This window comes from Dermacentor albipictus, chromosome 1 (assembly GCF_038994185.2).
Source record: "Dermacentor albipictus isolate Rhodes 1998 colony chromosome 1, USDA_Dalb.pri_finalv2, whole genome shotgun sequence".
Lineage (NCBI taxonomy): Eukaryota > Metazoa > Arthropoda > Arachnida > Ixodida > Ixodidae > Dermacentor > Dermacentor albipictus.
Window position 1 is genome coordinate 446,831,665 of NC_091821.1, and position 10,533 is coordinate 446,842,197.

The window sequence follows — 10,533 nt, forward strand, 5'->3', positions numbered from 1 at the left end:
GTTGTCGCCGAACCTTGTGTTATCAGATTTCATCGCGTGACACGAATGGTGTAGAACTTTGTGGAAGACACGCGGGTCCCATCAGGTAATCTGGAACATTCGACGACTGATCTATAAAAGCCGACGCGCTTGACCCACTGATCAGTTTTTTTCCGACGATCGCCGACCGTGTTCGCCGCTATCGTTGTGCTATAAGTGTAGCCTGTATTTGTGGGCACAGGTTCGCCCAATAAAAGTTAGTTTTCTCGTTCACAGTATTGCTACTGTGTTATTGCTTCTTTCTTCACCGTCACTACCACGTGACAATATTGCCTTGCTTAGTAACTCAGGGGACCAATTGCAATGCATGCTCACTGACCTGGAGAGGCAAAGCAGAAGAGTGGGTCTAAAAATTAGTCTGCAGAAAACTAAAGTAATGTTTAACAGTCTTGGAAGAGAACAGCTGTTTACAATAGGCAGCGAGGCGCTGGAAGTCGTAAGGGAATACATCTACTTAGGGCAGGTAGTGACTGCGGATCCGGATCATGAGACAGAAATAATCAGAAGAATAAGAATGGGCTGGGGTGCGTTTGGCAGGCATTCTCAGATCATGAACAGCAGGTTGCCATTATCCCTCAAGAGAAAAGTGTATAATAGCTGTGTCTTACCAGTACTCACCTACGGGGCAGAAACCTGGAGGCTTACGAAAAGGGTTCTACTCAAATTGAGGACGACGCAACGAGCTATGGAAAGAAGAATGATAGGTGTGACGTTAAGGGATAAGAAAAGAGCAGATTGGGTGAGGGAACAAACGCGAGTTAATGACATCTTAGGTGAAATCAAGAAAAAGAAATGGGCATGGGCAGGACATGTAATGAGGAGGGAAGATAACCGATGGTCATTAAGGGTTACGGACTGGATTCCAAGGGAAGGGAAGCGTAGCAAGGGACGGCAGAAAGTTAGGTGGGCGGATGAGATTAAGAAGTTTGCATTGACGGCATGGCCACAATTAATACATGACCGGGGTTGTTGGAGAAATATTGGAGAGGCCTTTGCCCTGCAGTGGGCGTAATCAGGCTGATGATCATGATGATGATGATGAAAACAACGCTGAGTGACGACCACAAATCCAGATGTTCCACGCTTACGTATGACGTTATCATGGAAACCGCGCACCTCCTACGGCCGGCACACAGCGCAGACACCTACACGTTTAAAGTGGTTGTGTTTTGCGATATTTTAGTTTTCTTAGGGCGTAATTTGGCACTCCTAGACGAGGAATGTTTTATTTGTCGTGTAGTAAGAACCTCAGCAGCCGTCGCTCATTCTTCATCCTTCGCAAAAACTGTGGCACAGAATTTTTCCAGAGGAGGAGGAGGAAAACTTTATTTGCTCTAATTGGTTAGAAATTAGCCGTGGCAGATCCGGTCGGACGTCTTCACGGTCTTATTCCCCATCTGCGCAGGGTCGACGCCCCTATTCCAGGGCACCACTGAGGGTGGCTACGGGTGAGAAACTTTGTCATCGTCGACTTCTTCCTCATGGGCAGCGTAGGAGGTGGCTTTGCCCTCGAGGTACTTCATCAGGAAGTCGCCACCGTTGGACGCGTCACCACTTCCGGAGCCCATCTTTTTCCCCACTAACTCTCTCAGCAGTTCTTTCTTCTTTGAGGCTCCGTCGACGTCCGATGTGGAATTGCCGCCTGCCTTCCTTTTCCCAAGGAACTTCCTAAAGAAGTCGAGACCTGTAGTGCGAGAAGATAGCGAGAACATCAGTGTTTCTTTCGCCGAGACTGGTCTACGTTCGTCGAGTCGCTCCTGAGGAAAAACGCATTTCGCTGGCTTTGTGTCACTTCTCAATTTCATTCATCGAATACAGTGAACACAGTTCAACACCTAATTTTCATTTATAAGCAAACTGTAAGGCTGAAAGAAACATGCTTCCAGTAGTTGATTAGGTTAAGCCTACAGAAGTATCCCTCCGAATATCCTGAATACAAAGCATCTGTGATAGGTGATAATAAAACTTTAACCAAACAAAATGCGGAAACCACAAATCATCTGTAGTTACTAAGCTTCTGCTATAAATGCAGTTGTGCATTTGCTTATCAAATTTTCTCTATACATCAACTCATTTCTTTCAGCACGACACCAACCGTACTCACGAGACTTCATGGCACACAAACATCAATGATGTTTTGGTTTCAACAACCACTTGCTTATCATAAAGCACGCTTCCGCATTTACTGAAATTTGTTCTTACTTGGTGCGCCATTTTTCGGGAAAATATTACTGCTTCGAAAATCCAAAAATCCCACCCTTTCCTCAGTGCCCTTGCATCTCGGGCCGAATGAGCTTTACCAGATTTAAATTTTGCCAAAAATTGCAAAACGTTTCATCATCTGGACGAACCGAGTGGTTTTGACGCACCAAATCTAATGGTAACCATCCAAAGACCTTCCTTGAGGTTGTAATTTTTTATTTATTACACTGAGTTGCTGATTTCATGTATTTTATTTCATATTTCGTCGATATCTTGTAATCGATAGCCTCCTAATTATAACCGTAACCTCGTCATGATACGTTGACCAGGTAAAAGTGCGCATGTGCGTGACCTAAGGCTGCTATAAGTGGCTCGCTTGTGATGAATTTTTCTCTGCTCATGAATACGTAGAGAAAGCGAAAGCACTTTTACGCTACTATATAAAGGATAATTATATGAATTCCGATGTAGTATATGTAAACACTGCCCCAGGCATAGCGAAGCTAGAAACATAAAAAAATACAACAAAAATAGATTACATTCCGTAGTACCTGTTGTCTAGTCTCTTTCTTACGGTTTATGGAGGACGAATTGCTAAAGAATATCAGTCTATATTGTCTCGGTTATTTCCTTTTTTCTTCTTGTAAGCCATGAGTACACTGCAGCAAATAAGGCACAACATGGTAGGTACCTTTTGAGGAGTTGCGTCCTTCGCCTTCACCGTCAGAACCCCGAGAGCCACGTCCGCGGCCTCGCCCTCGACCTCTCCCTCGCCCACGGCCCGTACGGTTTCCATCTCCGTCAGCAGCGCCTTTGACACGCTTGAACAGCTTACCAAAAAAGTACTCGTCTGACTGCAACCGCAAAACCGAAGGAAACCATTAAAATTATTACAGCATGCAGCTTATACAAGGCCAGCGGCCACAAACCCGCTCATTGATTTTTGTAATTCTCGCTATTTACGATAATTATCCTCATAGGAGTATATTTAAGTGTGTTGCTGTAGCACAACAAGAAATGGGCGTAGTTAAGCGTTGTGATATGTCTTAGAAGTTAATTAGAAGTGCCCAAACAATGTGCAAAGGTTAGTGGCCTGTCTTCTTTTTTTCGTTTCCTTTGTTTGTTTGTTTTTTGGGGGGGGGCTGACTATGGGGAGGGAGCTGGGAAATCTTTGACTAGAGCCAGCTTGCTATGCTTGTCGCCAATTAAACTGCAATGAAATAAACTTTATTCGATGAAATGGGATGTTTTTGTTTCTGACATCAATTATTAAGTGCACTGCCTTACTTCAACGTCGATCAGCCGTACTAGTCTCGTCGCATTCAGTCCACCAACGTTTCTTGCCAAGCTATCCGCGGTGTGTTTAATGTCGGCGTCTAGGAATGCTATGCGACCGTCTCCATTTTCTATACACCGACCTCAAACGTAACATAAGTGGCTTGGCAACAAGCATCAATCGAAAATCCCATGCAATTACCTCAACTTTGAATCGTATGACTCCTCTGGGGCAAAAACGATCTTTTTAGTGACAGCCCATAGTTTCCTGTGCATTCCGCTTCTGCTCCACTACGGAAGCGCGCAGTCTTGAACTCCGAAAAATCAACTACGACATCATCGATAACCGACACCTGATCAATTTACCATGTCTCAAGAAAAGCGAAGTCCTAATGCATCAAGCCCCGGCTAGAAAACGTAGGCTTCAATTCGTGAAGTTGCTTAAGTGAGCTGATAACTATATAGAATTTTCAAAAATCATAGCCTCTGTCATGTACCAGCAAGCAAACTCCAGGACCCATTTGTCAGTTTTAAAAGCAACAATGCAAAAGAAATGTTCCCTGGCGTTGTCGACGGAATTCTTGGTAAAAATTGCAAGGCATACTCCATTGGAAAATTCAGCAACCTCAAGAGAACATAAAGAGTTCATGACACATATGCTGCAAAAAAAAAGTGCTCATCAATCGCCCTGGCCGACAATTGCGAAAAGACCAGTGATACTATTTACTGCAATTCAGCCTGTGTCATTGTTAAAGAAGAAGTTGCCTTCCCTGCTTACTAAGCATTGTCATACACATATTCTGGTGCACACTCAAGTGATTTGACGAGGAGCCCTTTTCCTATAAAAAATTCACCCGCGTTGCGTCAATCCGGCCATCTACGTATATTCGCCATTGCTGTGCATTTCATTTTTGTGATAAAGGCACCCCTGCCGGTGCCTGAATGTCACTACAATTTTTTTCGTCATTGACGAGTGTACGTTTTCCTTACAGCTGCGTACGACAAGTGCCTTGGTAGAAGTTTAATGAGACAGAGTTTCGTAGGTCGAAACGCCTTTCGGCGATGTCGGTAGTTATGCCCACGGTGGAGCAATTGCTGGGATGAGAGCGAAGAGTGACGAAGAAGTAGCATGGGTGCGACATACATACATACAGGTATATAGACGCGTAATAGGAGTGCCAGTGGCTCAGCGGATAAGTAGCAAGCGTGCAGGATTGCCTAATGTGCTCCGCCACACGACAGATTGGAGATGTTTTTGATAAAGCCGTGTCCATTGAAATCCAGAGAATACTTGGACTCTCTATAGGTGTCGTATTGCCATTGCGTCGCTCACGTGTAACACGACGAAATGTTGGTTGGAAGACGGGTACATTTTTTTTATGGTTGAATGTCTTCAAATGCAAGCAGTGGTAGGCACCGTCTCTTCACAGGAACATGAGGTGGCGATAGAAATGTGTACGATAGCAGTGTCCTAGGTAAGGAGCAGGATAACTTATTGAAATTCCGATCTGCCGGTCATACCGTAACTGTCTTTAGAACGGTACGCAGACGCGAATGCTAACGGCACACGTCAACAAAGTGTTGCACGCAGATCTGGGGGTTTTGCTAGCCTGCACCTGACTCTTTCATAAAAACGGGCAGTATGAAGACTGTAGCAGAGTAGCTTAAGGTACGAAAGTAATGCCATATCTACTAACCTCTTCTTTTTCCTCAGTAGCTGTGCCTGTGGACTCAAAATCTTTGCGGAGGACTTCAAGTTCATCTCGAAGCAAATCAACGTCGCTCTTGCCTTCTCCTTCCTCAGAAGAATTTTCTTCAGTGAGGACCTCGCTTGTTGCTGCAGATGAGATCAAAAGGCAGACAGAGTTTTAGTAACTAGGAGTGTTTAGGTTGTTACTTTGGACCCAAAACCTTAGCACGAGCGATTAAGAAATAAATTATTGTTTTGCTTGCTTTTACAGTAAAGGTGGCCATCTCATCCATTATATATATATATATATATATATATATGGGAAGAAGTGTTCCACACGTAAGAAAAGCTACTTGTACTTGATTTGCCTAGTACTTTTACTTGTTTTACTTTACTACTAAAAGTTGCTTTTATTTACGTGGGACCATTTCTTCCCCTGTGACACCCGTGTATATAATAAGTGTCTCTTTTCTATATGAAAAGCAATATTACGTAGTTTTGAAATGTCAGCTCCAACTGCATTTGCATACTTCTATTTGAGGTGCTTAGTGTCTATGGTGTTGGGCTGCTGAGCACGAGATCGAGGGATCGAATCCCGGCGACTGCGGGCGCATTTCGATGGGGGCGAAATGCGAAAATACCCTTGTACTTAGATTGAAGTGCACGTTAAAGAACCGCCGGTGGTCCAAATTCGCGGAGTCCCCCACTACAGCGGGCCTCATAATCATATCTTAGTTTTGGCCCGTGAAACTCAATAATTCCATTTTTTGGGGGGTGCGCATCAATTGAGAGTTATTGAACAAGGTTTCGCACTCGCTGTTTGCCTCCTGGACTTGCAGCCGCACTGCAGCTGTACGGTGAGGCAACAATATAGAAAAATGTTGGAACAAGCACTTTCATTTGGTTTACTTCTTTTTTAATGTGTTTTTTTAGCATTGATAGAGTGACAGTCGAAACTTTACTGCGCTATAGATTCTGTGTGACTAAATCGTTAACCCTCGATCGTCAAGGCAACCTAGAGAATCTACGACAAGGGTACTTCAGGCATAAACGTTCCCGCATTAGGCATATGAGATTTCGAATCGGGGGTGCACCTCAAATAGAGCTGGGATTTTTTCTTTCCAGAGTTGTTGTTGATGTAACATCCGAGGAAGATATAAACAGTGTAGCATAATGTGTTCTCAAATTTGCTTGATAGGTCTTAGTCATTGCTTGGAATAATACTGCCTTTTTTCTGTTGCGCAAGCCTTGAACAAGAATTTTTGAGGTGCAACCCTGCAGCCAATAAAAAACACACCATTTTCAGGACGAGAACGGTATACAGAGAATACAGAGTGCTACCGCACAAGTTTAATGATGGTGTTGAGTTTAAAATGTCATGCTGAAGCTATCCCTTTAAACTGGTACTGGTTTGCACTGTCGACACAACCTATTTATTCACTTTATTTACGGTATATTATTGATAAAATCAACAAAAATGTTTCAGTGGTAGCGTTGGTCTGCAATGTCAGGATGTCGACAACAAAAGTCATGTTCAACAAGAATACTGGAATAAACTCCTTTAGGAAAATCTAGAGAAAGGTGAGTAAATGAAAAATGTTGAATTTTTTGCATTATCATTATTATTATCATTATGTATCGAATACATAACCTACAATTTGTCAAAATTTCATTTCCTAAATATCCTGAAGCGTGTAAATAGTAAAAAATAACCGACTCTCTACTCGGTGCGACATGTTAAATTTATTTGTTGCCTGAAAAATTCCCCTGGTTTTTTAAGAGGTGTGGTTCCATGCCGGAAAAGGAAACCTGCTACTCTATATAATAACATGGTACTTCTACTTTCTCGAGCACCTTCAAAACATAGCTGCAGCCTGCATGTGCGATCGCCTATGGTCCTGAATAACCTTTCGCAAGCCAATCCTCTTCCTGATTCGCAGCATATTTTGTGTCAATGGAGGAGCGAAGACTTCTCACAGTTATGTCGAATTTAAGCGTGATAGCGTTAAGGGTAACGCGTTTAAGAAAATCTGGTGTCGACGTGGGGCGTTGGTGCCGGGAGCCACGTGAGCGAAAATTGCCGCATATTTTTTTAATGCAGCACTAAAGTTTCTCAAGTTGCTCATACCTTGTCGTACATTCTTTACATGTTTATTCCTCGGAAATCGGAGAGTGGCTGCCCACAAGCAAATATCACTAAAAAAAAAAAAGAGCACCGACAGCGCATGTCTTTTATGTTGAATCTTATCAGACTAAAATAGTAAAAGTGCGAAACAATAACAGGAGATCGACGCACGCAAGGGGGCCTCGTTTCTACCAGAAAGGCCACCTTCGTGCACCGCATTCGCCGCCAGCGTTTCCGGGTAAACTTCAACTCAACTTCAACTATATTAATTCTTCGAGTATGCGCTAGAAGCGTTATCCTGGACTAAAAGCTGCCATAACATTACGGCTACATAAGCTGCAGTTGGCGGAAAGCGTGAGAAGCAGTCTGAGATCTTTGAATGTTACCGCGTTCCACTCTTAAAGGCGACGCCTAAGCGTGCACCAAAGTTTCTTTCTTGTTATGCGCCAACCGACACTATCATATGCCTGAACTTTTATAAGCTTGCACTATTTCTGAAATATATGGGTTCCAATTATGAGCTACAACATCTTACATATTGACCAATTTTTTTCCACTGCCCTTAAAACTTAGGGAGCATTACAATGGGGCTACCTCTCACATGGTTCGTCATAGAATGTACTGTGGTTAGGGTGACGTCAACTTCGTTCAATATCACCAAATAAACTGAATGTGCAACCGAAAGATTCGCGGCTGCGCGATGCGTGAACTCCATGTGCCATAGCAACTTCACAAATGCGCCATGCCTACCAACATGGAGTGAACCATGTTGCCATTGAGACATTGGATTTCCCAACACTATAGTTCGCACTCATGTATGAGAAATTGAGCTGGCCTTGTGAAAGTGCATCACGGTGTAGTTTGGCATATCGGTTATTTCAGACTGCATTTATTATTTGGATTACTTAGCTCACGGCAGCATTTTGTTGCATATTTTGCCTAAAGCGGTTAGTCAAATAACACGTACTATCTGTAGCGTAGAGCTGCTGATATTTTTTATGTCACACCTCACTCACCTGACAAGGCAACGAAGCCCGCGATAAATAATAGGATAGCAGTTCTTCTCATGGTGTCTGCAAAATAATAAGAAAGAAGTCAAAGTTAGAAATGTTAGCTATATTTTGGCGTTACACGTTCCAAGAAGTGCGGCAACCATGCCTCAAATAATTTCGCATTTGTGAACACTGTTAGAGACTGAGAAATGGTGTATCACCACCTCACAACGTTTTATGTGCTAAAATGCAGCGAAGTTAGCTTCTGCAGCAATGCCAACCCAATAGAGTTGGAGGCCACTGCCACGGTTCGACAACCATGCATATTTCCTCGCCACTATCACGGTGTCGTTACCCTGTGCGTATCGTGCTATGCAATGCATGCTATTCGCAATGCATGCTAATACAATGTCTCAGTAAACTCGCAGCAAACCACTACCGCAAGTTTAATTTGCGCCAGTGCGCCAATTTTCTTTTCGCGGCTCAATTTTTCAGCGTTCATCATCGCCCCCGTACAAGTTTAAAGTTGGCCTTGTAGATCTGTGCTTTCTTAAGTCGTCAACTTTTGTTTCTTTCTTTTTCTTTCTTCTACAGTTTCACGTCAATAACTTCAAAGATGATCATTTTTAAGCTTTAGGGAATTTTTAAAGGTAGCCTGTATTACTCGAATAGGTGGTCATTACCACCACAAGAAATGTAAACACATCTTCAACTAATAAACACAGGCGAACTAATAACGTCTTAAATAATCACTTTACGGCACATATTGCGAATTATGAATTGTAGCCGGAGAACTGGCAAGGTGTATCTAGTTGAAATGAATTCCCAGGATGACGCCAGTTTCTAAACATTATTTGCAAATTTATAGGACGAAATACATGAGTGTTCCAGTTACTTCTGTGTTCCAATGCATAAAAGAGCGTTTTCTCAGAAAAAGTATGTTGTTCAACAGTGCAGTTTTACGGCAAGTTTCCTGGCACATATCACCAAAGTGTCGTCATTCTGGAAATTCATTCCAAGTGGATACGTCTTGGAAGCTCACCAGCTGGAATCCGTAAATTGCAATATGTGGTGTGAACTAATTCAAAATACAACTACTGAACTTTGTTAATTACTTGAGCATTTCTCTCGATTTCTCGAGCAAGTAATGTCCGCTACTCTGAATAGCACAGCTCATGGACCATAATTGTGTTATCGACAACAGGCGATTTTTAAGTATTCCTTAATACCTAAAGCTTACCGCCCTGTAACTATAAAACATACACAGGCTTGCCGTCTTCAGACCTTGCTTGCCATAGTATTCGCCAAATTTTAATATTATCATTGGTGCTACTCATCTAAACATATGCAAGCACTGCAAAGAAAAACAAAAGTGCGCTAGTAATTATATCTCAAAATGCAAACCACTCCCACAACGGGAAGGAGAGAAATAAAAATATTAAGGCGTAATCAGACATGCACTATGAACTCTGAGGTTTCAGGAGTCAGTAAAATATTGAGGGGCCTAGCGATTTCCTACGTTAGTTAGACAACGCTAGAAAGGAAAGTCACTCAAAGAGCAGTGGTATAGCGACGTCTCTTGGCAGAAAATCCGACGCTTGACGTATCCACACTAATGAGTCTAACTTGTTCTGTCTACAAGACAACACCGTTAAAAAGAACTTTCAGCTCCTGATAATATAAAGATTCCTAAGACACCGTATTAGGAACACTTAATCTAGAATCCAATGTTTAAACGGTACGCATCTAAACATTACCTAGAGACCAATAACGGCTTCATTAATATACAGTCTTGAGGACTTACCGACAAAGAGACGCGGCTGCTTAGCACCACTGCTGGAAAAGAAGTACGACTGACGCTCCGTCCCATTGGCAGGACTATTTATAAGGCTAAACACACCTCATAGTTTCCATTGTTTTCCGTTACGCTTCCCGTTGAAGATAGGCTTTGAAATGAAAATATAGGACGCAGTCTGTTTACTTTCTCTTGGCAAATGTTGGACCCGACTGTTGCCTGCATGTATGAAAATGCTATCACATTTTATCAGATGCTCGTTTTTCTTACGCTGCAAAGGGTTCCAGTCAATTCCAGCTTGGTGGTAGACCCGTGCTCCTTTATCTGTTGTTGCTTCGCTCCATTGTTTCCATCGCAGGATGTAATTGTCCGTTGTTTTGTTTTTGCCTTATCACACACTCTATCACTTCCAGAT

The 10,533-nt window shown here is 42.7% G+C and overlaps 1 protein-coding gene across 1 annotated transcript; it reads right to left on the bottom strand.

Moving 5' to 3' along the window:
* Positions 1-1,337: 1,337 nt before the first annotated feature.
* LOC135915369 (uncharacterized) lies at positions 1,338-10,246 on the bottom strand. The gene is made up of 5 exons (XM_065448404.2): positions 10,128-10,246; positions 8,348-8,404; positions 5,214-5,353; positions 2,933-3,095; positions 1,338-1,723 (listed from the first exon to the last, which is right to left on the bottom strand). The coding sequence occupies exons 2-5, from the start codon at positions 8,397-8,399 to the stop codon at positions 1,482-1,484; spliced, it is 597 nt and encodes a 198-aa protein (XP_065304476.1). The 5' UTR covers positions 8,400-8,404; positions 10,128-10,246; the 3' UTR covers positions 1,338-1,481.
* Between the last annotated feature and the right edge of the window lie 287 nt (positions 10,247-10,533).